The 24,894-nt window shown below is 42.9% G+C and overlaps 1 protein-coding gene across 4 annotated transcripts in view; it reads right to left on the bottom strand.

Moving 5' to 3' along the window:
* The window catches only part of ANKRD6 (ankyrin repeat domain 6), a 217,670-nt gene that overhangs the window by 17,859 nt on the left and 174,917 nt on the right, over nucleotides 1-24,894 (bottom strand). For 3 of the 4 annotated variants that reach the window (XM_060168182.1, XM_060168180.1, XM_060168178.1), the window contains 3 exons: nucleotides 3,917-4,030; nucleotides 3,089-3,215; nucleotides 59-1,929 (listed from right to left, as the gene is read on the bottom strand). In XM_060168182.1, coding sequence (XP_060024165.1) covers nucleotides 1,358-1,929; nucleotides 3,089-3,215; nucleotides 3,917-4,030 — 813 coding nt within the window. In that variant the 3' untranslated portion in view covers nucleotides 59-1,357. Of the gene's footprint in view, nucleotides 1-58; nucleotides 1,930-3,088; nucleotides 3,216-3,916; nucleotides 4,031-24,894 lie in introns of those variants that run through there. The other variant, XM_060168181.1, reaches the window with a different exon arrangement.

The following is a 24,894-nucleotide window of genomic DNA, read 5'->3' on the forward strand; positions in this document are numbered from 1 at the left end:
GTCATATTTTCTCTTTGGCTCAATGAGCAAAGGTTCATTCAAAAATTACAGACAACAGTTACTTGGTTCCTCTGTTTATAGAAATAGAATCGAGGTTTCTATGCATATATGGAATTTTGAGGAGATGAATATAATGCCACAAGGGACAAGAAGCTTGGAAGATAATTAAATCCAAAGTTTCAACATACTGTTACTTTTGCAACTTTGTATACTCCATACAGTAACATCCACAGGGCTCCCTGAAGCTGGGGAATCCAAGTCAATTTATTGCTTATTTACCTTGACATAGTTGCTACAAAGCAGTGGAAAGCTTTTGAGGTTCTTCAATGACAACTCAGTTCAAAATGAAATACTTTCAAGAAACAGCCTCATTTCTTTATAAAATGTAGACCAATAAGCTCACATTCAGAAAAGTACTCTAAGATAACTGGCTGTGAACTAGGTTATAGAAATTTCAGGTAATTGCTACGTGAATGTTTTTTCCATTAATCCACTTTAAAGCCACTATGATTAATTGTACTGTTTCTTTCTTTTGGCTGAAAGATACAGAAACCATGATCCAATGATCTGAATCTTTCTCGTTTGAGTTCATGGACATTCCCAGCGCTATTATTAGCCAATTAACCCATTATTTAAATACACTCTGACTTTTCAAAACATTTTACGATATACTGGATCTTGTGACATCATGAAAATCCTTCTCCTCAAAGTTTCTTTGGTGAGTTTTCCCTGGTTAAGATGTCAGCATTTGGGGAACTATGAACTTGAGGGAGTTCAGCGTGTCTGTTACAGCTCTTGCAGAAAGACACTGTCCAGGCACAGCAGGCATGTTGATATGAATGACTGCTTGACTTGAATGCACAGGGATTAATATTTTTTCTTGCTTTTCATGTACATTATTTCATATCCTGAATATTGGGGTTTAGGCTTACACATCCTTCAGTTTCTTAGCACAGCTCGCTTAATCTGAGCTTTTGAACTTCAGATGAACTTGAGCTGAGGTTTCAAATCTGTAATGAAACCTGAAACCAAGTGTCCCCTAGTTTCAGTCTAATTGTTGAAGTCTTCACAACTTCAGGGCATAGGAAGCATGTGTCTGGCACGTTTTAGAAATTAGTGATTTTTTTAAAAGGCAAGGTCTGCTATGTGTACAATAACTGACACCTCCGACATAGCTCTTCTGCAGCTGCAGGACCGGAAATCTTCAGGAATCCTTGCCCCCCGCCCTCCCCACGGCATGCAGGATCCTAGTTCCCAGACCAGGGATCGAACCTCCGCCCCCTGCACTGGAAGCACAGTCAACCACTGGACCACCAGGGAAGTCCCAGGAATCCTTTCTCGTCCCACTTCCCAGGCCCTAGTTTTCCTTGTGTACCTTAGTCCTTAGTTTAGCAAGTTCCTCCTCTAAACTTTTAATGTGTTCCTCCAGCGTGGCCTTGTCTTGCTGGGCTTTCTGACTGGCTTGGCTTCGTGCTTCTTCAATCTTCCTTTCATACCACTTTTCCATCTGGGTGGAAACAGCCTCAAAGAAATACTGGGTGAGCTCCAGCGCTTGGGAGGTGTCCCGAGTATGAGGGGCAGTCTGCTCGCCACCTGCTGCTGGTGGCGGCTGCCCGCAGGTGGTGCTGGGTGCTGGCTGCTGGCCGCGGTGCCTCGTCTGCCCACTTTTCCCAGACTTCTTGGTTTGGGTGCCTCTGTCAACACAGGGCCCAGCCTGCGGCTCGCACTTGGCTGCCTCTTTCAAGGGTAACGAGGCTGTCTGGACCTTGACACTCCTCAGTCGGGAGCCTGCACAGTCCAAGGAAGACAGCTCCTGCTGGAGTCTGTGGGCGGCTGTGGAGCTGAGGGCCTTTTCCTTGGGCCTGACCACCTGAGGGGGGCTGTCGGAGGCTGCTACTGGACCTGCGGTCACCACTGACTGATCCACACCTGGTTTCGGAAGGAAAACAAAAGTGAGAGCGAATCCGTGTTCATACAGTCACATGGGCTGGCATTTGAGAGTCCCGGGAATCCTGTAAACCAGGCTTCTCAACCATCACCCACCGTGTGCAATTTCTGTCCTTCCCCTCCACTTCTCCCCTGATTATCATCTTGGCTTGTCAGGGCTTTCAGGGATGTTGCGTTAGACACACTGGTGGCATCTAAGCCAAAAACGTTACTGGCCTTTCCTTTAGCCTGTCTCAACCTACAGTAAAGGGCTCTGGGTACCATTTCCTGATTGCTAAGGATGACACATCTCACTACTTGTCCTAAAACAGAATTGGGCATTTACTGATCAGAATCAATACCCCCATTCTCTAACTTCCGGGCCCTTTACAGACCATAGCCCTGGTTACTAGTTCCTTGATCCAAGCTCCCACTTGGTCCTATTACCCGTACCCAGAGCTCCATGACAAGTTCCATAATAAGTCCTAGCATGAAAAGTTTGCCCAGGATTTTCCCCACTGTTATGGGCATAAAGAAGATAAAACCACAAATACAGAGATGGCCTATGGTAACATGAAACACGTGACATATCAAAACCTCCCCATGGAGGTCTAATTACTAAGGCTATGAATCTCCTCAACTGATCATCATTGAGTGTAGCCACTGTAGCTAATGTAAAGATGCTCTGGCTCAAAGCATCTCTTATCCAGCCCCTGGGGCAGCTTTGATACATGAACTGTTTTTTAATGAGGCCGTACGGAGTTGGCCAAAGGTAGAAAAGGCTGATCAAGGACGAGAAAGGGAAAGAGTCACAAGGGCAGGGGCGAGTGCCCTTCTGAAACGACACATCCTTTCCTCACCCTCATTGTTGGGGTCCAACTCTGACACCATCAAGATTGCACTGCTATCACGGATCAACAATTCTTTTATTCCTTCATTCAAATATTCCTGAACACTTGAATAGGAGTGCTTTATTGCTGTATAGGAACTGTGTATACAGTAGTGGGCAAAGCATGGTCCTTGCCCCTACAGAGTTCACATTACAATCGTGTTGCCCGCAGCCCTGTCACACAGACTGCCTTCAGATGCAGAAGAGAACGCGACCGGGGGGTTTCATCACCTTTGGATGAAAGGGCTCTCTCTGCATGTTGGTGTCGGTTACCTGTGGAGGACTCGCAAGTGGATGGTGTGGATTTAGTCCTGGAGGCCCTAGAATCTCCAGAAAGCTTCAGCTCCAGATTCTGAATCTTTAACATGCACCAAGTTTTTAATTCATCCACCAAGGACATCTAAAAAAACCCCACAAGTTAGTACACAAATCATCTGGAGACTTTGATACATGGCTTACGAATTAAAACCTCAAGAATGTGGACTTTTCGACTGTGATAGGCTCTTTTCTGGACAAGCCCCAAAGTTTTGGATTACCCGCCTCCCACAGGCCACACGGCCTTCTCTGTTGGCCCTCTGAAGCCCAGGATTCACCCAGCGCCCAAGCCGATAGCTAACTATGATCTTCATTAAGCGACTTAGAGACTCCTTAGATGCCAACAGCCACAGCTTCCCACGGCTTCCACGCCAAGCACGTCTGGCTGCTAGGCGCACGAACTCACTCACATGCTCGCAAGTACTCATTTCACGTCTGCTGTCCGGGGTGGACCGCAAACTGCCCGAGGGCAGGAACCCAATCTTGTGCAGGCCCAGCAGGGGCGCGATACATAGCAGTGATCCAGGGCGGAGCTTGGCTTTCCAGCACGTTCTACAAACTGCCCCACCTCCACCTCCGGCCAGCACATTCAGCGCCAACAGGAACCACACTCCAGGCTCCTTCCTACTGACTTCATTTCAGGTTATAAAAATGGCACGCGCTTTGACGCCAACGCTTTTAGGGGATCTCGGCCTGGGAGTTTTCAGTGATGGGTCTGAGTCCCTTGACTCGGGGGGAAAAGAGTGGCAAGTGGCAAGGTCAGCACGGACAGATCCTGGTTTTCACCTGCCGTTTCTCTCCCTCGTGCTTCTCTGAGTCCGAGTGCTGCTGCAGGCGGTTCAGGCACTCCGTCCTCTCTGCTGAGAGTCGCTCAACCATCAGCTTGTCCAGAACCCGCATCTAGGATTCAATGGGCGAAGGGCGAGTGACTGAGATGGTCTAAGGATGGGACCTGGCATCTTGACGCCTGAGGCAGGCTCAGGAGTACCAAAGCAAGACTCCTCAGCGGAGTCTTTTCCGGTGGCATTCATGGAACTCTGATTTTTCAGAATTCCTGAGCATGCTTTTGTGGAGGCCAAAGCTTCTTTTTCTCATTTAAAAGTCCAGAGGGGTTGAAGAGACTATACATACACAGTAAATAGACAACTTGAGCCAACACAGTCCTGGTAGGTAAAAAAGAATCTGTATGGGTCTTAGAACATTACTGCCAAGACTATTACTGCAAGGAAAAACTACGTCAAGGAGTATGGAGCTACCCCAGCTCCCCTTATTAAAAAATTGTCTTTTTAATCCCCCTTCCCCTTTTTAAATGTCAGTGGCTGCCCAAGAGGAAATGAAAGAAGCTGAATACTCAGGGCTTTCATCCAGCTTTCCCAGTGAACAAATCCTCTTGGCCCTTCACTGAAAGTAGTCAAAGCACATGTGAAGAAGGTTGTGGACAGAGTTCAAAGGGATTGCTTCAAGGGACTTGGCGGTTCAATGGTTAGGACTCCTCACTTTCACTGCCAAGGGTGTGGATTCAATCCCTGGTCGGGCACCACGAGCCGCATGACCAAAACAAGCAAAAAAACAAAAAAAGGGACTGTTTCAGGGAGTAAATGACTGTCACCTTCCAATCACGTGCCCCTGTGCTCCCCCAGCTGGACACTTCCTGTAGGGCTCTAACACCCAATGGGGCCACACTCCCACTGCCTGACAAGGGCCAAAGCAGAGAAGGGAACCGTTGTGAGCGGGAGCCAGCCATGGAGGGCTCAGCGGCAGCTTCGTCTCCTGTCGGGGACACAGCTGATGCTCCACACTCAGATGTCCATAATAAAAAGGCAGCAGCAGGTCTGCAGATGCGGCAAGCACCTCCTGCTTGGTTCCTCACGTTTTTCTGTGAACTGCTCTTTGCCTGTTTTCTACGACTGGCCTTTTCCGCCACCTTCTGCCCCCCCTGCACGGACGAATGGCTCGGCCGAGAGCACCCAAGTGGATGCGCGAATGTGTTCCTGAGGCATGGCGGACAGCTCCGGGCATGCGCGCCTGACTCATGCTGGACCAGAGTCCTTCCCCTGAGATCTGGAATTAGGACTAAGATTCTACATCCCAATCTGTCACCTTCTTTGAACCAAAGAGAGATCCTTGAGACATCCCAGCACTCACCTAATGCATTCCTCTCTGGACCTGAGCTAGCTGAAGTGACGTATTACTTACAAAACGGTCGTAACTAATCTATCATGGCTCAAAGATTTTTAAAATGGGTTTTCTATGAAATGCAAATAACAAACCTTAAAAATTTCTCCAGTAAACAAGGAAGTAAAAATTAAACAGTCAAATGTCCTTAATCAATTGGGAAAAACTTTAAAAAATGCTAAAATTAATGATGGCAGAAGTTGGAGGCTCAGACACGGCTGGTAGGATATAAATTGGTACAACATTTCAATTAAGTAGCTTGCCAAAATTTATCACGAGCCTTAAACATACTCTAAACTTTGGACCCAATTATCCTAATTCTGAGCAAATAAACTCAGATGCAATCAAAAGTTTATGCACATAAATGTTCACAGCATTTATTTGAATGAAAAACTATAAGCAACTTCAGTGTCTAACAAAAGGAATGTTTAAATACATTATGTTGTATTAATATGCTGGAATACTATGAAGCCAAGGACATGGGAAAGTGCTCATGATATAAAATTCAGTAAAAAAAAAGCAGGAAGCAAAAGTATGTGTATACTAATCATTAGAGAAATACAAATCAAAACTACAATGAGGTATTTTACCTCACTGTCCACCTCACACCAGTCAGAATGGCCATCATTAAAAAATCTACAAATAATAAATGCTGGAGAGGGTGTGGAGAAATGGGATTCCTCTTGCACTGTTGCTGGGAATGTGAATCGGTACAGCCACTATGGAGAACAGTATGGAGGTTCCTTAAAAAACTAAAAATAGAATTACCATATGACCCAGCAATCCCACTACTGGGCATATACCCTGAGAAAACCATAATTCAAAATGAGACATGTACCAAAATGTTCATTGCAGCACTATTTACAATAGCCAGGACATGGAAACAACCTAACTGTCCATCAGCAGATGAATGGATAAAAAAGATGTGGCACATATATACAATGGAATAGTACTCAGCCATAAAAAGAAACGAAATTGAGTTATTTGTAGTGAGGTGGATGGACCTAGAGTCTGTCATACAGAGTGAAGTAAATCAGAAAGAGAAAAACAAATACTGTATGCTAACACATATGTATGGAATCTAAAGAAAAAAATGGTTCTGAAGAACCTAGGGGCAGGACAGGAATAAAGATGGAGATGTAGAGAAGGGCCTTGAGGACACGGGGAGGGGGAAGGTAAGCTAGGACGAAGTAAGAGAGTGGCATGGACATATATACCAAACGTAAAATAGACAGCTAGTTGGAAGCAGCCGCATAGCACAGGGAGGTCAGCTTGGTGCTTTGTGATCCCCTAGAGGGGTGGGATAGGGAGGGTGGGAGGGAGACGCAACAGGGAGGAGATATGGGGATACATGTATATGTGTAGCTGATTCACTTTGTTATAAAGCAGAAACTAACACACCATTGTAAAGCAATTATACTCCACTAAAGATGTTAAAAAAAAAAGTATGTGTATATCTCCTTGCATAGAAACAGTACACTGCCATTAAAAAGCACACCGTAGCTCTACAAGTCTAAGATGTACTACTAAATTAAAAGGTAAGCTGCAAGAAAAAGCATAGTATAGTTCCATTTTTGTTTAAAAGGAAAAATTAGTAAGGTTATATCTATAAAAGAAAAAACCTATGGGAAAATTCACAGTAATGGAAGGGATCTCTGGGGAGTGTTACTATGAAAATAGTTCTGTAGGTGGAATGTGGAATGTTTTTCCCAATGAACATGTGTTATTTTATAAGCTCTTAAAAGTCTTTCCCATTAAAAAACCTGTATCTGTCACACATTTCTTATTAATTACAAAGAGAAAGTATACCTTTACAATGGAAAAAGATGGTGGTTACCAGGTTAGCCAAATGAGACAGCCTGACATTTATCTCTTCTGATGTGATGTAATTTGAACTTTACACAGTTAAATATGACGTATTCTTGCCAAAAATATTTAACCATTGGTCTCAAACTTTAGGTTTTTACCAGCATCACCTGGAGGTCCTATTAAAACACAGGTGGCTAGACCCTGCCCCCCCCCCCGAGTTTTATTCACAGTTAAATTCAGTAGATTTGTAATGCGGCCCAAAAACTTGCATTTTTTCCCCACAAGTCCCCAAATGATGCTGCTGCTGCTGCTTTGGGGATGACACTTTGAGGATTACTGCTCTAGACCTAACTTTCAGAAATACAGGGATAGAGAAAGAAGTTAAATAACACCATGAAGAAACTATCAAATTCAGAATACAAAACATCCTATAAAACAAATAGCCTGGACTCTACAAAGTTAATATTATAGAAGAAAACAGAAACTGCAAGAAGCAAACAGGGACTGCTCTAGATGAAGAGAGACCACAGGGACCTAACACATAACATAAAAGCACAGAATATTCATTGGATGCTGGGCTGGAATTAAAAACAAAAACCAGCTATTAAAAAAAAACATTTTGAGACGTCCCTGGTGGTACAGTGGTTAAGAATCTGCATTCCGGCTTCCCTGGTGGCGCAGCGGTTGAGAGTCCGCCTGCTGATACAGGGGACACGGGTTCGTGCCCCGGTCCGGGAAAATCCCACATGCCGCGGAGCGGCTGGGCCCGTGAGCCATGGCCGCTGAGCCTGCACGTCCGGAGCCTGTGCTCCGCAACGGGAGAGGCCACAACAGTGAGAGGCCCGCGTACCGCAAAAAAAAAAAAAACTGACTGCCGAGTCCGTTGAAGATGGCGGAAGAGTAAGACGCGGAGATCACCCTCATCCTCACAGATACATCAGGAATACATCTACACGTGGACCTGCTCCTACAGAACACCTACTGAACGCTGGCAGAAGACCTCAGACCTCCCAAAAGGCAAGAAACTCCCCACATACCTGGGTAGGGCGAAATAAAACAGAAAAAACACACAAAAGAATAGGGACGGGACCTGCACCAGTGGGAGGGAGCTGTGAAGGAGGAAAGGTTTCCACACACTAGGAAGCCCCTTCACGGGCGGAGACTGAGAGCGGCGGAGCGGGGAAGATTTGGAGCCACGGAGGAGAGCACAGCAACAGGGGTGCGGAGGCCAAAGCGTAGAGATTCCCGCACAGAGGATCGGTGCCGACCTGCACACACCAACCCGAGAGACTTGTCTGCTCACCCGCCGGGTCAGGCGGGGGCTGGGAGCTGAGGCTCGGGCTTCGGTCGGAGCGCAGAGAGAGGACTGGGGTTGGCAGCGTAAACACAGCCTGAAGCGGTTAGTGCAGCATGGCTGGCCGGGAGGGAGTCCAGGAAGGAGTCTGGAGCTGCCGAAGAGGCAAGAGACTTTTTCTTCGCTCTTTGTTTTCTGGTGCGCGAGGAGAGGAGATTAAGGGCGACGCTTAAAAGAGCTCCAGAGACGGGCGCGAGCCGCAGCTAAAAGCGCGGACCCCAGAGACGGGCATGAGACGCTAAGGCTGCTGCTGCTGCCGCCACCAAGAAGCCTGTGTGCGAGCACAGGTCACTATCCACACCTCCCCTCCCAGGAGCCTGTGCAGCCCGCCACTGCCAGGGTCCCGGGATCCAGGGACAACTTCCCCAGGAGAACGCACGGCACGCCTCAGGCTGGTGCAACGCCACGCTGGTCTCTGCCGCCGCAGGCCCGCCCCACACTCCGTACCCCTCCCTCCACCCGGCCTGAGTGAGCCAGAGCCCCCGAGTCAGCTGCTCCTTTAACCTCGTACTGTCTGAGCGAAGAACAGACGCCCTCAGGCGACCTACACGCAGAGGCAGGGCCAAATCCAAAGCTGAATCCCCGAAGCTGTGCAAACAAAGAAGAGAAAGGGAAATCTCTCCCAGCAGCCTCAGAAGCAGCGGATTAAAGCTCCACAATCAACTGATGTACCCTGCATCTGTGGAACACCTGAATACAAAACGAATCATCCCAAATTGAGGAGGTGGACTCTGCGGGCAAGATATATTATTTTTCCCCTTTTTCTATTTTTGTGAGTGTGTATGTGTATGTTTCTGTGTGAGATTTTGTCTGTATAGCTTTACTTTCACCATTTGTCCCAGGGATCTATCTGCCCGTTTTTTTTTTTAACTTTTAAAAACTTTTTTCTTGATAATTATTTTTTATTTTAATAACTTTATTTTATTTTACTCTATTTTATTTTATTTTATCCTCTTTCTTTCTATTTTATTTCCCTTTTATTCTGAGCCATGTGGATGAAAGGCTCTTGGTGATCCAGCCAGGAGTCAGTGCTGTGCCTCTGAGGTGGGAGAGCCAACGTCAGGACACTGGTACACAAGAGACCTCCCAGCTCCACGTAATATCAAGTGGCGAAAATGTTCCAGAGATCTCCATCTTAACACCAGCACCCAGCTTCACTCAATGACCAGCAAGCTACACTGCTGGACATCCTATGCCAAACAACTAGCAAGACAGGAACACAACCCCACCCATTACACACAAGCTGCGGAAAATCATAATAAGGCCACAGACACCCCAAAACACACCAACAGACATGGACCTGCCCACCAGAAAGACAAGATCCAGCCTTATCCACCAGAACACAGGCACTAGTTGCCTCCACCAGGAAGCCTACACAACGCACTGAACCAACCTTAGCCACTGGGGACAGACACCAAAAATAACAGGAACTACGAACCTGCAGCCAGCAAAAAGGAGACCCCAAACACAGTAACATAAGCAAAATGAGAAGACATAGAAACACACAGCAGATGAAGGAGCAAGATAAAACCCCACCAGACTTAATAAATGAAGAGAAAATAAGCAGTCTACCTGAAAAAGAATTCAGAATAATGACAGGAAAGAGGATCCAAAATCTTGCAAATAGAATAGAAAAAATGCAAGAAACATTTAACAAGGACCTAGAAGAACCAAAGATGAAACAAGCAATGATGAACAACACAATAAATGAAATTAAAAATACTATAGAACGGACCAAGAGATCCCACTTTCCTAAACATAATAAAGGCCATATATGACAAAACCACAGCCAACATCGTCCTCAGTGGTGAAAAACTGAAACCATTTCCACTAAGATGAGGAGCAAGTAAAGGGTGCCCACTCTCGCCACTCTTATTCAACATAGTTTTGGAAGTTTTAGCCACAGCAATCAGAGGAGAATTAAAAGGAATACAAATCGGAAAAGAAGAAGTAAAGCTGTCACTGTTTGCACATGACATCATACTATACATAGAGAATCCTAAAGATGCTCCCAAGAAGACTACTAGAGCTAATCAATGAATTTGGTAAAGCAGCAGGATACAAAATTAATGCACAGAAATCTCTGGCATTCCTATACACTGATGATGAAAAAACCTGGAAGTGAAATCAAGAAAACACTCCCGTTTACCACTGCAACAAAAAGAATAAAATATCTAGGAATAAACCTACCTAAGGAGACAAAAGACCTGTATGCAGAAAATTATAAGACACTGGTGAAAGAAATTAAAGATGATACAAATAGATGGAGAGATACACCATGTTCCTGGATTGGAAGAATCAACATTGTGAAAATGACTCTACTACCCAAAGCAATCTACAGATCCAGTGCAATCCCTAGCAAACTACCACCGGCATTTTTCACAGAACTAGAACAAAAAATCTCACAATTTGTATGGAAACACAAAAGACCCCGAATAGCCAAAGCAACCTTGAGAACGAAAAACGGAGCTGGAGGAGTCAGGCTCCCTGACTTCAGACTATACTACAAAGCTACAGTAATCAAGACAGTATGGTACTGGCACAAAACCAGAAACACGGATCAAAGGAACAGCATAGAAAGCCCAGTGATAAACCCACGCACATATGGTCACCTTACCTTTGATAAAGGAGGCAGGAATGTACAGTGGAGAAAGGACAGCCTCTTCAATAAACGGTGCTGGGAAAACTGGACAGGTACATGTAAAAGTATGAGATTAGATCGCTCCCTAACACCATACACAAAAATAAGCTCAAAATGGATTAAAGACCTACACGTAAGGCCAGAAACTATCAAACTCCTAGAGGAAACCATAGGCAGGACACTCTATGACATCAATCACAGCAAGATCCCTTCTGACCCACCTACTAGAGAAATGGAAATAAAAACAAAAATAAACAAATGGGGCCTAATGAAACTTCAAAGCTTTTGCACAGCAAAGGAAACCATAAACAAGACCAAAAGACAACCCTCAGAATGGGAGCGAGTATTTTCACATGAAGCAACGGACAAAGGATTCATCTCCAAAATTTACAAGCAGCTCATGCAGCTCAATAACAAAAAAACAAACGACCCAATCCAAAAATGGGCAGAAGACCTAAATAGACATTTCTCCAAAGAAGATATACAGACTGCCAACAAACACATGAAAGAATGCTCAACATCATTAATCAGTAGAGAAATGCAACTCAAAACCACAATGAGGTATCATCTCACACCAGTCAGAAGGGCCATCATCCAAAAATCTAGAAACAATAAATGCTGGAGAGGGTGTGGAGAAAAGGGAACCCTCTTGCACTACTGCTGGGAATGTGAATCGGTACAGCCACTATGGAGAACAGTATGGAGGTTCCTTAAAAAACTACAAATAGAACTACCATATGACCCAGCAATCCCACTACTGGGCATATACCCTGAGAAAACCATAATTCAAAAAGAGTCATGTACCAAAATGTTCATCGCAGCTCTATTTACAATAGCCCGGAGATGGAAACGACCTAAGTGTCCATCATCGCATGAATGGATAAAGAAGATGTGGCACATATATACAATGGAATAGTACTCAGCCATAAAAAGAAACGAAATTGAGCTATTTGTAATGAGGTGGATGGACCTAGAGTCTGTCACACAGAGTGAAGTTAAGTCAGAAAGAGAAAGACAAATGCCATATGCTAACACATATGTAGGGAATTTAAGAGGAAAAAAATGTCATAGAGAACCTAGGGGCAAGATAGGAATAAAGACAGACCTACTAGAGAACGGACTTGAGGATATGGGGAGGGGGAAGAGTAAGCTGTGACAAAGTGACAGAGTGGCATGGACATATATACACCACCAAACGTTAAAATAGAGAGCTAGTGGGAAGCAGCCGCGTAGCACGGGGAGATCAGCTCGGGGCTTTGTGACCACCTAGAGGGTTGGGATAGGGAGGGTGGGAGGGAGGCAGACGCAAGAGGGAAGAGATATGGGAACATACGTATATGTATAACTGATTCACTTTGTTATAAAGCAGAAACTAACACACCATTATAAAGCAATCATACTCCAATAAGAGGTAAAAAAAAATAAAAAAAATAAAAAAAAACGGAAAAAGGAGAAGTAACAACTGATATTGCAGAAATACACACAGGATCACGAGGGATTACAAGCACCTCTATGCCAATAAAATGGACAACCTGGAAGAAATGGACAAATTCTTAGAAATGCACAACCTGCCAAGAGTGAATCAGGGAGAAATGGAAAATATGAACAGCCCGATCACAAGCACTGAAATTGAAACTGTGATTAAAAATCTTCCTAACAAACAAAAGCCCAGGACCAGATGGCTTCACAGGCAAATTCTATCAAACATTTAGGGAAGAGTTAACACCTATCCTTCTCAAACTCTTCCAAAATATAGCAGAGGGAGGAACACTCCCAAACTCATTCTACGAGGCCACCATCACCCTGATACCAAAACCAGACAAAGATGTCACAAAGCAAGAAAACTACAGGCCAATATCACTGATAAACATAGATGCAAAACTCCTCAACAAACTACTAGCAAACAGAATCCAGCAGCACATTAAAAGGATCATACACCATGATCCAGGGGGGTTTATTCCAGGAATGCAAGGATTCTTCAACATACGCAAATCAATCAATGTGATACACCACACTAACAACCTCAAGGAGAAAAGCCATATGCTCACGTCCACAGATGCAGAGAAAGCTTTCGACAGAATTCAACACCCATTTATGATAAAAACCCTGCAGAAGGTAGGCACAGAGGGAACTTTCCTCAACATAATAAAGGCCATGTATGACAAAACCACAGCCAACATCGTCCTCAGTGGTGAAAAACTGAAACCATTTCCACTAAGATGAGGAGCAAGTAAAGGGTGCCCACTCTCGCCACTCTTATTCAACATAGTTTTGGAAGTTTTAGCCACAGCAATCAGAGGAGAATTAAAAGGAATACAAATCGGAAAAGAAGAAGTAAAGCTGTCACTGTTTGCACATGACATCATACTATACATAGAGAATCCTAAAGATGCTCCCAAGAAGACTACTAGAGCTAATCAATGAATTTGGTAAAGCAGCAGGATACAAAATTAATGCACAGAAATCTCTGGCATTCCTATACACTGATGATGAAAAAACCTGGAAGTGAAATCAAGAAAACACTCCCGTTTACCACTGCAACAAAAAGAATAAAATATCTAGGAATAAACCTACCTAAGGAGACAAAAGACCTGTATGCAGAAAATTATAAGACACTGGTGAAAGAAATTAAAGATGATACAAATAGATGGAGAGATACACCATGTTCCTGGATTGGAAGAATCAACATTGTGAAAATGACTCTACTACCCAAAGCAATCTACAGATCCAGTGCAATCCCTAGCAAACTACCACCGGCATTTTTCACAGAACTAGAACAAAAAATCTCACAATTTGTATGGAAACACAAAAGACCCCGAATAGCCAAAGCAACCTTGAGAACGAAAAACGGAGCTGGAGGAGTCAGGCTCCCTGACTTCAGACTATACTACAAAGCTACAGTAATCAAGACAGTATGGTACTGGCACAAAACCAGAAACACGGATCAAAGGAACAGCATAGAAAGCCCAGTGATAAACCCACGCACATATGGTCACCTTACCTTTGATAAAGGAGGCAGGAATGTACAGTGGAGAAAGGACAGCCTCTTCAATAAACGGTGCTGGGAAAACTGGACAGGTACATGTAAAAGTATGAGATTAGATCGCTCCCTAACACCATACACAAAAATAAGCTCAAAATGGATTAAAGACCTACACGTAAGGCCAGAAACTATCAAACTCCTAGAGGAAACCATAGGCAGGACACTCTATGACATCAATCACAGCAAGATCCCTTCTGACCCACCTACTAGAGAAATGGAAATAAAAACAAAAATAAACAAATGGGGCCTAATGAAACTTCAAAGCTTTTGCACAGCAAAGGAAACCATAAACAAGACCAAAAGACAACCCTCAGAATGGGAGCGAGTATTTTCACATGAAGCAACGGACAAAGGATTCATCTCCAAAATTTACAAGCAGCTCATGCAGCTCAATAACAAAAAAACAAACGACCCAATCCAAAAATGGGCAGAAGACCTAAATAGACATTTCTCCAAAGAAGATATACAGACTGCCAACAAACACATGAAAGAATGCTCAACATCATTAATCAGTAGAGAAATGCAACTCAAAACCACAATGAGGTATCATCTCACACCAGTCAGAAGGGCCATCATCCAAAAATCTAGAAACAATAAATGCTGGAGAGGGTGTGGAGAAAAGGGAACCCTCTTGCACTACTGCTGGGAATGTGAATCGGTACAGCCACTATGGAGAACAGTATGGAGGTTCCTTAAAAAACTACAAATAGAACTACCATATGACCCAGCAATCCCACTACTGGGCATATACCCTGAGAAAACCATAATTCAAAAAGAGTCATGTACCAAAATGTTCATCGCAGCTCTATTTACAATAGCCCGGAGATGGAAACGACCTAAGTGTCCATCATCGCATGAATGGATAAAGAAGATGTGGCACATATATACAATGGAATAGTACTCAGCCATAAAAAGAAACGAAATTGAGCTATTTGTAATGAGGTGGATGGACCTAGAGTCTGTCACACAGAGTGAAGTTAAGTCAGAAAGAGAAAGACAAATGCCATATGCTAACACATATGTAGGGAATTTAAGAGGAAAAAAATGTCATAGAGAACCTAGGGGCAAGATAGGAATAAAGACAGACCTACTAGAGAACGGACTTGAGGATATGGGGAGGGGGAAGAGTAAGCTGTGACAAAGTGACAGAGTGGCATGGACATATATACACCACCAAACGTTAAAATAGAGAGCTAGTGGGAAGCAGCCGCGTAGCACGGGGAGATCAGCTCGGGGCTTTGTGACCACCTAGAGGGTTGGGATAGGGAGGGTGGGAGGGAGGCAGACGCAAGAGGGAAGAGATATGGGAACATACGTATATGTATAACTGATTCACTTTGTTATAAAGCAGAAACTAACACACCATTATAAAGCAATCATACTCCAATAAGAGGTAAAAAAAAATAAAAAAAATAAAAAAAAACGGAAAAAGGAGAAGTAACAACTGATATTGCAGAAATACACACAGGATCACGAGGGATTACAAGCACCTCTATGCCAATAAAATGGACAACCTGGAAGAAATGGACAAATTCTTAGAAATGCACAACCTGCCAAGAGTGAATCAGGGAGAAATGGAAAATATGAACAGCCCGATCACAAGCACTGAAATTGAAACTGTGATTAAAAATCTTCCTAACAAACAAAAGCCCAGGACCAGATGGCTTCACAGGCAAATTCTATCAAACATTTAGGGAAGAGTTAACACCTATCCTTCTCAAACTCTTCCAAAATATAGCAGAGGGAGGAACACTCCCAAACTCATTCTACGAGGCCACCATCACCCTGATACCAAAACCAGACAAAGATGTCACAAAGCAAGAAAACTACAGGCCAATATCACTGATAAACATAGATGCAAAACTCCTCAACAAACTACTAGCAAACAGAATCCAGCAGCACATTAAAAGGATCATACACCATGATCCAGGGGGGTTTATTCCAGGAATGCAAGGATTCTTCAACATACGCAAATCAATCAATGTGATACACCACACTAACAACCTCAAGGAGAAAAGCCATATGCTCACGTCCACAGATGCAGAGAAAGCTTTCGACAGAATTCAACACCCATTTATGATAAAAACCCTGCAGAAGGTAGGCACAGAGGGAACTTTCCTCAACATAATAAAGGCCATGTATGACAAAACCACAGCCAACATCGTCCTCAGTGGTGAAAAACTGAAACCATTTCCACTAAGATGAGGAGCAAGTAAAGGGTGCCCACTCTCGCCACTCTTATTCAACATAGTTTTGGAAGTTTTAGCCACAGCAATCAGAGGAGAATTAAAAGGAATACAAATCGGAAAAGAAGAAGTAAAGCTGTCACTGTTTGCACATGACATCATACTATACATAGAGAATCCTAAAGATGCTCCCAAGAAGACTACTAGAGCTAATCAATGAATTTGGTAAAGCAGCAGGATACAAAATTAATGCACAGAAATCTCTGGCATTCCTATACACTGATGATGAAAAAACCTGGAAGTGAAATCAAGAAAACACTCCCGTTTACCACTGCAACAAAAAGAATAAAATATCTAGGAATAAACCTACCTAAGGAGACAAAAGACCTGTATGCAGAAAATTATAAGACACTGGTGAAAGAAATTAAAGATGATACAAATAGATGGAGAGATACACCATGTTCCTGGATTGGAAGAATCAACATTGTGAAAATGACTCTACTACCCAAAGCAATCTACAGATCCAGTGCAATCCCTAGCAAACTACCACCGGCATTTTTCACAGAACTAGAACAAAAAATCTCACAATTTGTATGGAAACACAAAAGACCCCGAATAGCCAAAGCAACCTTGAGAACGAAAAACGGAGCTGGAGGAGTCAGGCTCCCTGACTTCAGACTATACTACAAAGCTACAGTAATCAAGACAGTATGGTACTGGCACAAAACCAGAAACACGGATCAAAGGAACAGCATAGAAAGCCCAGTGATAAACCCACGCACATATGGTCACCTTACCTTTGATAAAGGAGGCAGGAATGTACAGTGGAGAAAGGACAGCCTCTTCAATAAACGGTGCTGGGAAAACTGGACAGGTACATGTAAAAGTATGAGATTAGATCGCTCCCTAACACCATACACAAAAATAAGCTCAAAATGGATTAAAGACCTACACGTAAGGCCAGAAACTATCAAACTCCTAGAGGAAACCATAGGCAGGACACTCTATGACATCAATCACAGCAAGATCCCTTCTGACCCACCTACTAGAGAAATGGAAATAAAAACAAAAATAAACAAATGGGGCCTAATGAAACTTCAAAGCTTTTGCACAGCAAAGGAAACCATAAACAAGACCAAAAGACAACCCTCAGAATGGGAGCGAGTATTTTCACATGAAGCAACGGACAAAGGATTCATCTCCAAAATTTACAAGCAGCTCATGCAGCTCAATAACAAAAAAACAAACGACCCAATCCAAAAATGGGCAGAAGACCTAAATAGACATTTCTCCAAAGAAGATATACAGACTGCCAACAAACACATGAAAGAATGCTCAACATCATTAATCAGTAGAGAAATGCAACTCAAAACCACAATGAGGTATCATCTCACACCAGTCAGAAGGGCCATCATCCAAAAATCTAGAAACAATAAATGCTGGAGAGGGTGTGGAGAAAAGGGAACCCTCTTGCACTACTGCTGGGAATGTGAATCGGTACAGCCACTATGGAGAACAGTATGGAGGTTCCTTAAAAAACTACAAATAGAACTACCATATGACCCAGCAATCCCACTACTGGGCATATACCCTGAGAAAACCATAATTCAAAAAGAGTCATGTACCAAAATGTTCATCGCAGCTCTATTTACAATAGCCCGGAGATGGAAACGACCTAAGTGTCCATCATCGCATGAATGGATAAAGAAGATGTGGCACATATATACAATGGAATAGTACTCAGCCATAAAAAGAAACGAAATTGAGCTATTTGTAATGAGGTGGATGGACCTAGAGTCTGTCACACAGAGTGAAGTTAAGTCAGAAAGAGAAAGACAAATGCCATATGCTAACACATATGTAGGGAATTTAAGAGGAAAAAAATGTCATAGAGAACCTAGGGGCAAGATAGGAATAAAGACAGACCTACTAGAGAACGGACTTGAGGATATGGGGAGGGGGAAGAGTAAGCTGTGACAAAGTGACAGAGTGGCATGGACATATATACACCACCAAACGTTAAAATAGAGAGCTAGTGGGAAGCAGCCGCGTAGCACGGGGAGATCAGCTCGGGGCTTTGTGACCACCTAGAGGGTTGGGATAGGGAGGGTGGGAGGGAGGCAGACGCAAGAGGGAAGAGATATGGGAACATACGTATATGTATAACTGATTCACTTTGTTATAAAGCAGAAACTAACACACCATTATAAAGCAATCATACTCCAATAAGAGGTAAAAAAAAATAAAAAAAATAAAAAAAAACGGAAAAAGGAGAAGTAACAACTGATATTGCAGAAATACACACAGGATCACGAGGGATTACAAGCACCTCTATGCCAATAAAATGGACAACCTGGAAGAAATGGACAAATTCTTAGAAATGCACAACCTGCCAAGAGTGAATCAGGGAGAAATGGAAAATATGAACAGCCCGATCACAAGCACTGAAATTGAAACTGTGATTAAAAATCTTCCTAACAAACAAAAGCCCAGGACCAGATGGCTTCACAGGCAAATTCTATCAAACATTTAGGGAAGAGTTAACACCTATCCTTCTCAAACTCTTCCAAAATATAGCAGAGGGAGGAACACTCCCAAACTCATTCTACGAGGCCACCATCACCCTGATACCAAAACCAGACAAAGATGTCACAAAGCAAGAAAACTACAGGCCAATATCACTGATAAACATAGATGCAAAACTCCTCAACAAACTACTAGCAAACAGAATCCAGCAGCACATTAAAAGGATCATACACCATGATCCAGGGGGGTTTATTCCAGGAATGCAAGGATTCTTCAACATACGCAAATCAATCAATGTGATACACCACACTAACAACCTCAAGGAGAAAAGCCATATGCTCACGTCCACAGATGCAGAGAAAGCTTTCGACAGAATTCAACACCCATTTATGATAAAAACCCTGCAGAAGGTAGGCACAGAGGGAACTTTCCTCAACATAATAAAGGCCATGTATGACAAAACCACAGCCAACATCGTCCTCAGTGGTGAAAAACTGAAACCATTTCCACTAAGATGAGGAGCAAGTAAAGGGTGCCCACTCTCGCCACTCTTATTCAACATAGTTTTGGAAGTTTTAGCCACAGCAATCAGAGGAGAATTAAAAGGAATACAAATCGGAAAAGAAGAAGTAAAGCTGTCACTGTTTGCACATGACATCATACTATACATAGAGAATCCTAAAGATGCTCCCAAGAAGACTACTAGAGCTAATCAATGAATTTGGTAAAGCAGCAGGATACAAAATTAATGCACAGAAATCTCTGGCATTCCTATACACTGATGATGAAAAAACCTGGAAGTGAAATCAAGAAAACACTCCCGTTTACCACTGCAACAAAAAGAATAAAATATCTAGGAATAAACCTACCTAAGGAGACAAAAGACCTGTATGCAGAAAATTATAAGACACTGGTGAAAGAAATTAAAGATGATACAAATAGATGGAGAGATACACCATGTTCCTGGATTGGAAGAATCAACATTGTGAAAATGACTCTACTACCCAAAGCAATCTACAGATCCAGTGCAATCCCTAGCAAACTACCACCGGCATTTTTCACAGAACTAGAACAAAAAATCTCACAATTTGTATGGAAACACAAAAGACCCCGAATAGCCAAAGCAACCTTGAGAACGAAAAACGGAGCTGGAGGAGTCAGGCTCCCTGACTTCAGACTATACTACAAAGCTACAGTAATCAAGACAGTATGGTACTGGCACAAAACCAGAAACACGGATCAAAGGAACAGCATAGAAAGCCCAGTGATAAACCCACGCACATATGGTCACCTTACCTTTGATAAAGGAGGCAGGAATGTACAGTGGAGAAAGGACAGCCTCTTCAATAAACGGTGCTGGGAAAACTGGACAGGTACATGTAAAAGTATGAGATTAGATCGCTCCCTAACACCATACACAAAAATAAGCTCAAAATGGATTAAAGACCTACACGTAAGGCCAGAAACTATCAAACTCCTAGAGGAAACCATAGGCAGGACACTCTATGACATCAATCACAGCAAGATCCCTTCTGACCCACCTACTAGAGAAATGGAAATAAAAACAAAAATAAACAAATGGGGCCTAATGAAACTTCAAAGCTTTTGCACAGCAAAGGAAACCATAAACAAGACCAAAAGACAACCCTCAGAATGGGAGCGAGTATTTTCACATGAAGCAACGGACAAAGGATTCATCTCCAAAATTTACAAGCAGCTCATGCAGCTCAATAACAAAAAAACAAACGACCCAATCCAAAAATGGGCAGAAGACCTAAATAGACATTTCTCCAAAGAAGATATACAGACTGCCAACAAACACATGAAAGAATGCTCAACATCATTAATCAGTAGAGAAATGCAACTCAAAACCACAATGAGGTATCATCTCACACCAGTCAGAAGGGCCATCATCCAAAAATCTAGAAACAATAAATGCTGGAGAGGGTGTGGAGAAAAGGGAACCCTCTTGCACTACTGCTGGGAATGTGAATCGGTACAGCCACTATGGAGAACAGTATGGAGGTTCCTTAAAAAACTACAAATAGAACTACCATATGACCCAGCAATCCCACTACTGGGCATATACCCTGAGAAAACCATAATTCAAAAAGAGTCATGTACCAAAATGTTCATCGCAGCTCTATTTACAATAGCCCGGAGATGGAAACGACCTAAGTGTCCATCATCGCATGAATGGATAAAGAAGATGTGGCACATATATACAATGGAATAGTACTCAGCCATAAAAAGAAACGAAATTGAGCTATTTGTAATGAGGTGGATGGACCTAGAGTCTGTCACACAGAGTGAAGTTAAGTCAGAAAGAGAAAGACAAATGCCATATGCTAACACATATGTAGGGAATTTAAGAGGAAAAAAATGTCATAGAGAACCTAGGGGCAAGATAGGAATAAAGACAGACCTACTAGAGAACGGACTTGAGGATATGGGGAGGGGGAAGAGTAAGCTGTGACAAAGTGACAGAGTGGCATGGACATATATACACCACCAAACGTTAAAATAGAGAGCTAGTGGGAAGCAGCCGCGTAGCACGGGGAGATCAGCTCGGGGCTTTGTGACCACCTAGAGGGTTGGGATAGGGAGGGTGGGAGGGAGGCAGACGCAAGAGGGAAGAGATATGGGAACATACGTATATGTATAACTGATTCACTTTGTTATAAAGCAGAAACTAACACACCATTATAAAGCAATCATACTCCAATAAGAGGTAAAAAAAAATAAAAAAAATAAAAAAAAACGGAAAAAGGAGAAGTAACAACTGATATTGCAGAAATACACACAGGATCACGAGGGATTACAAGCACCTCTATGCCAATAAAATGGACAACCTGGAAGAAATGGACAAATTCTTAGAAATGCACAACCTGCCAAGAGTGAATCAGGGAGAAATGGAAAATATGAACAGCCCGATCACAAGCACTGAAATTGAAACTGTGATTAAAAATCTTCCTAACAAACAAAAGCCCAGGACCAGATGGCTTCACAGGCAAATTCTATCAAACATTTAGGGAAGAGTTAACACCTATCCTTCTCAAACTCTTCCAAAATATAGCAGAGGGAGGAACACTCCCAAACTCATTCTACGAGGCCACCATCACCCTGATACCAAAACCAGACAAAGATGTCACAAAGCAAGAAAACTACAGGCCAATATCACTGATAAACATAGATGCAAAACTCCTCAACAAACTACTAGCAAACAGAATCCAGCAGCACATTAAAAGGATCATACACCATGATCCAGGGGGGTTTATTCCAGGAATGCAAGGATTCTTCAACATACGCAAATCAATCAATGTGATACACCACACTAACAACCTCAAGGAGAAAAGCCATATGCTCACGTCCACAGATGCAGAGAAAGCTTTCGACAGAATTCAACACCCATTTATGATAAAAACCCTGCAGAAGGTAGGCACAGAGGGAACTTTCCTCAACATAATAAAGGCCATGTATGACAAAACCACAGCCAACATCGTCCTCAGTGGTGAAAAACTGAAACCATTTCCACTAAGATGAGGAGCAAGTAAAGGGTGCCCACTCTCGCCACTCTTATTCAACATAGTTTTGGAAGTTTTAGCCACAGCAATCAGAGGAGAATTAAAAGGAATACAAATCGGAAAAGAAGAAGTAAAGCTGTCACTGTTTGCACATGACATCATACTATACATAGAGAATCCTAAAGATGCTCCCAAGAAGACTACTAGAGCTAATCAATGAATTTGGTAAAGCAGCAGGATACAAAATTAATGCACAGAAATCTCTGGCATTCCTATACACTGATGATGAAAAAACCTGGAAGTGAAATCAAGAAAACACTCCCGTTTACCACTGCAACAAAAAGAATAAAATATCTAGGAATAAACCTACCTAAGGAGACAAAAGACCTGTATGCAGAAAATTATAAGACACTGGTGAAAGAAATTAAAGATGATACAAATAGATGGAGAGATACACCATGTTCCTGGATTGGAAGAATCAACATTGTGAAAATGACTCTACTACCCAAAGCAATCTACAGATCCAGTGCAATCCCTAGCAAACTACCACCGGCATTTTTCACAGAACTAGAACAAAAAATCTCACAATTTGTATGGAAACACAAAAGACCCCGAATAGCCAAAGCAACCTTGAGAACGAAAAACGGAGCTGGAGGAGTCAGGCTCCCTGACTTCAGACTATACTACAAAGCTACAGTAATCAAGACAGTATGGTACTGGCACAAAACCAGAAACACGGATCAAAGGAACAGCATAGAAAGCCCAGTGATAAACCCACGCACATATGGTCACCTTACCTTTGATAAAGGAGGCAGGAATGTACAGTGGAGAAAGGACAGCCTCTTCAATAAACGGTGCTGGGAAAACTGGACAGGTACATGTAAAAGTATGAGATTAGATCGCTCCCTAACACCATACACAAAAATAAGCTCAAAATGGATTAAAGACCTACACGTAAGGCCAGAAACTATCAAACTCCTAGAGGAAACCATAGGCAGGACACTCTATGACATCAATCACAGCAAGATCCCTTCTGACCCACCTACTAGAGAAATGGAAATAAAAACAAAAATAAACAAATGGGGCCTAATGAAACTTCAAAGCTTTTGCACAGCAAAGGAAACCATAAACAAGACCAAAAGACAACCCTCAGAATGGGAGCGAGTATTTTCACATGAAGCAACGGACAAAGGATTCATCTCCAAAATTTACAAGCAGCTCATGCAGCTCAATAACAAAAAAACAAACGACCCAATCCAAAAATGGGCAGAAGACCTAAATAGACATTTCTCCAAAGAAGATATACAGACTGCCAACAAACACATGAAAGAATGCTCAACATCATTAATCAGTAGAGAAATGCAACTCAAAACCACAATGAGGTATCATCTCACACCAGTCAGAAGGGCCATCATCCAAAAATCTAGAAACAATAAATGCTGGAGAGGGTGTGGAGAAAAGGGAACCCTCTTGCACTACTGCTGGGAATGTGAATCGGTACAGCCACTATGGAGAACAGTATGGAGGTTTCCCAAAAAAACAAAATATAGGGCTTCCACGGTGGCGCAATGGTTGAGAGTCCGCCTGCCAATGACGGGGACACAGGTTCGTGTCCCGGTCCGGGAGGATCCCACATGCCACGTAGCGGCTGGGCGTGTAATCCATGGTTGCTGCACCTGCGTGTACGGAGCATGTGCTTCCCAATGGGAGAGGCTACAACAGTGAAAGGCCCGCGTACCGCAGAAAAAAAAAATAGAATTACCATATGACCCAGCAATCCCTCTACTGGGGATATACCCTGAGAAAACCATAATTCAAAAAGAGTGTTGTACTAAAATGTTCTTTGCAGCTCTATTTACAACAGCCCAGAGATGGAAACAACCTAAGTGTCCATCATCCGATGAATGGATAAAGAAGATGTGGCACGTATATAGAATGGAGTATTACTCAGCCATATAAAGAAACGAAATTGAGTTATTTGTAGTGAGGTGGACGGACCTAGAGTCTGTCATACAGCGTGAAGTCAGAAAGAGAAAAACAAATACTGTATGGTAACACGTATATATGGAATCTAAGAGAAAAAAAAAGGTCATGAAGTACCTAGGGGTAAGATGGAATGAAGACACAGACGTACTAAAGAATGGACTTGAGGATATGGGGAGGGGGAAAGGTAAGCTGTGACAAGGTTAGAGAGTTACATGGACATATATACACTACCAAACGTAAAATAGATTGTTAGTGGGAAGCAGCCACATAGCACATGATCAGCTCGGTGGTTTGTGACCACCTATAGGGGTGGCATAGTGAGGGTGGCAGGGAGGGAGATGCAAGAGGAAAGAGATATAGTAATATATGTATATGTATAACTGATTCACTTTGTTATAAAGCAGAAACTAACACACAATTGTAAGGCAATAGTACTCCAATAAAGTTGTTTAAAAAGAAAAAGAAAGAATCTGCCTGCCAATTCAGGGCACACGGGTTCGAGCCCTGGTCCGGAAGATCC

The sequence above is a fragment of the Lagenorhynchus albirostris genome, chromosome 12, assembly GCF_949774975.1.
Source record: "Lagenorhynchus albirostris chromosome 12, mLagAlb1.1, whole genome shotgun sequence".
NCBI classification, from domain to species: Eukaryota; Metazoa; Chordata; class Mammalia; order Artiodactyla; family Delphinidae; genus Lagenorhynchus; species Lagenorhynchus albirostris.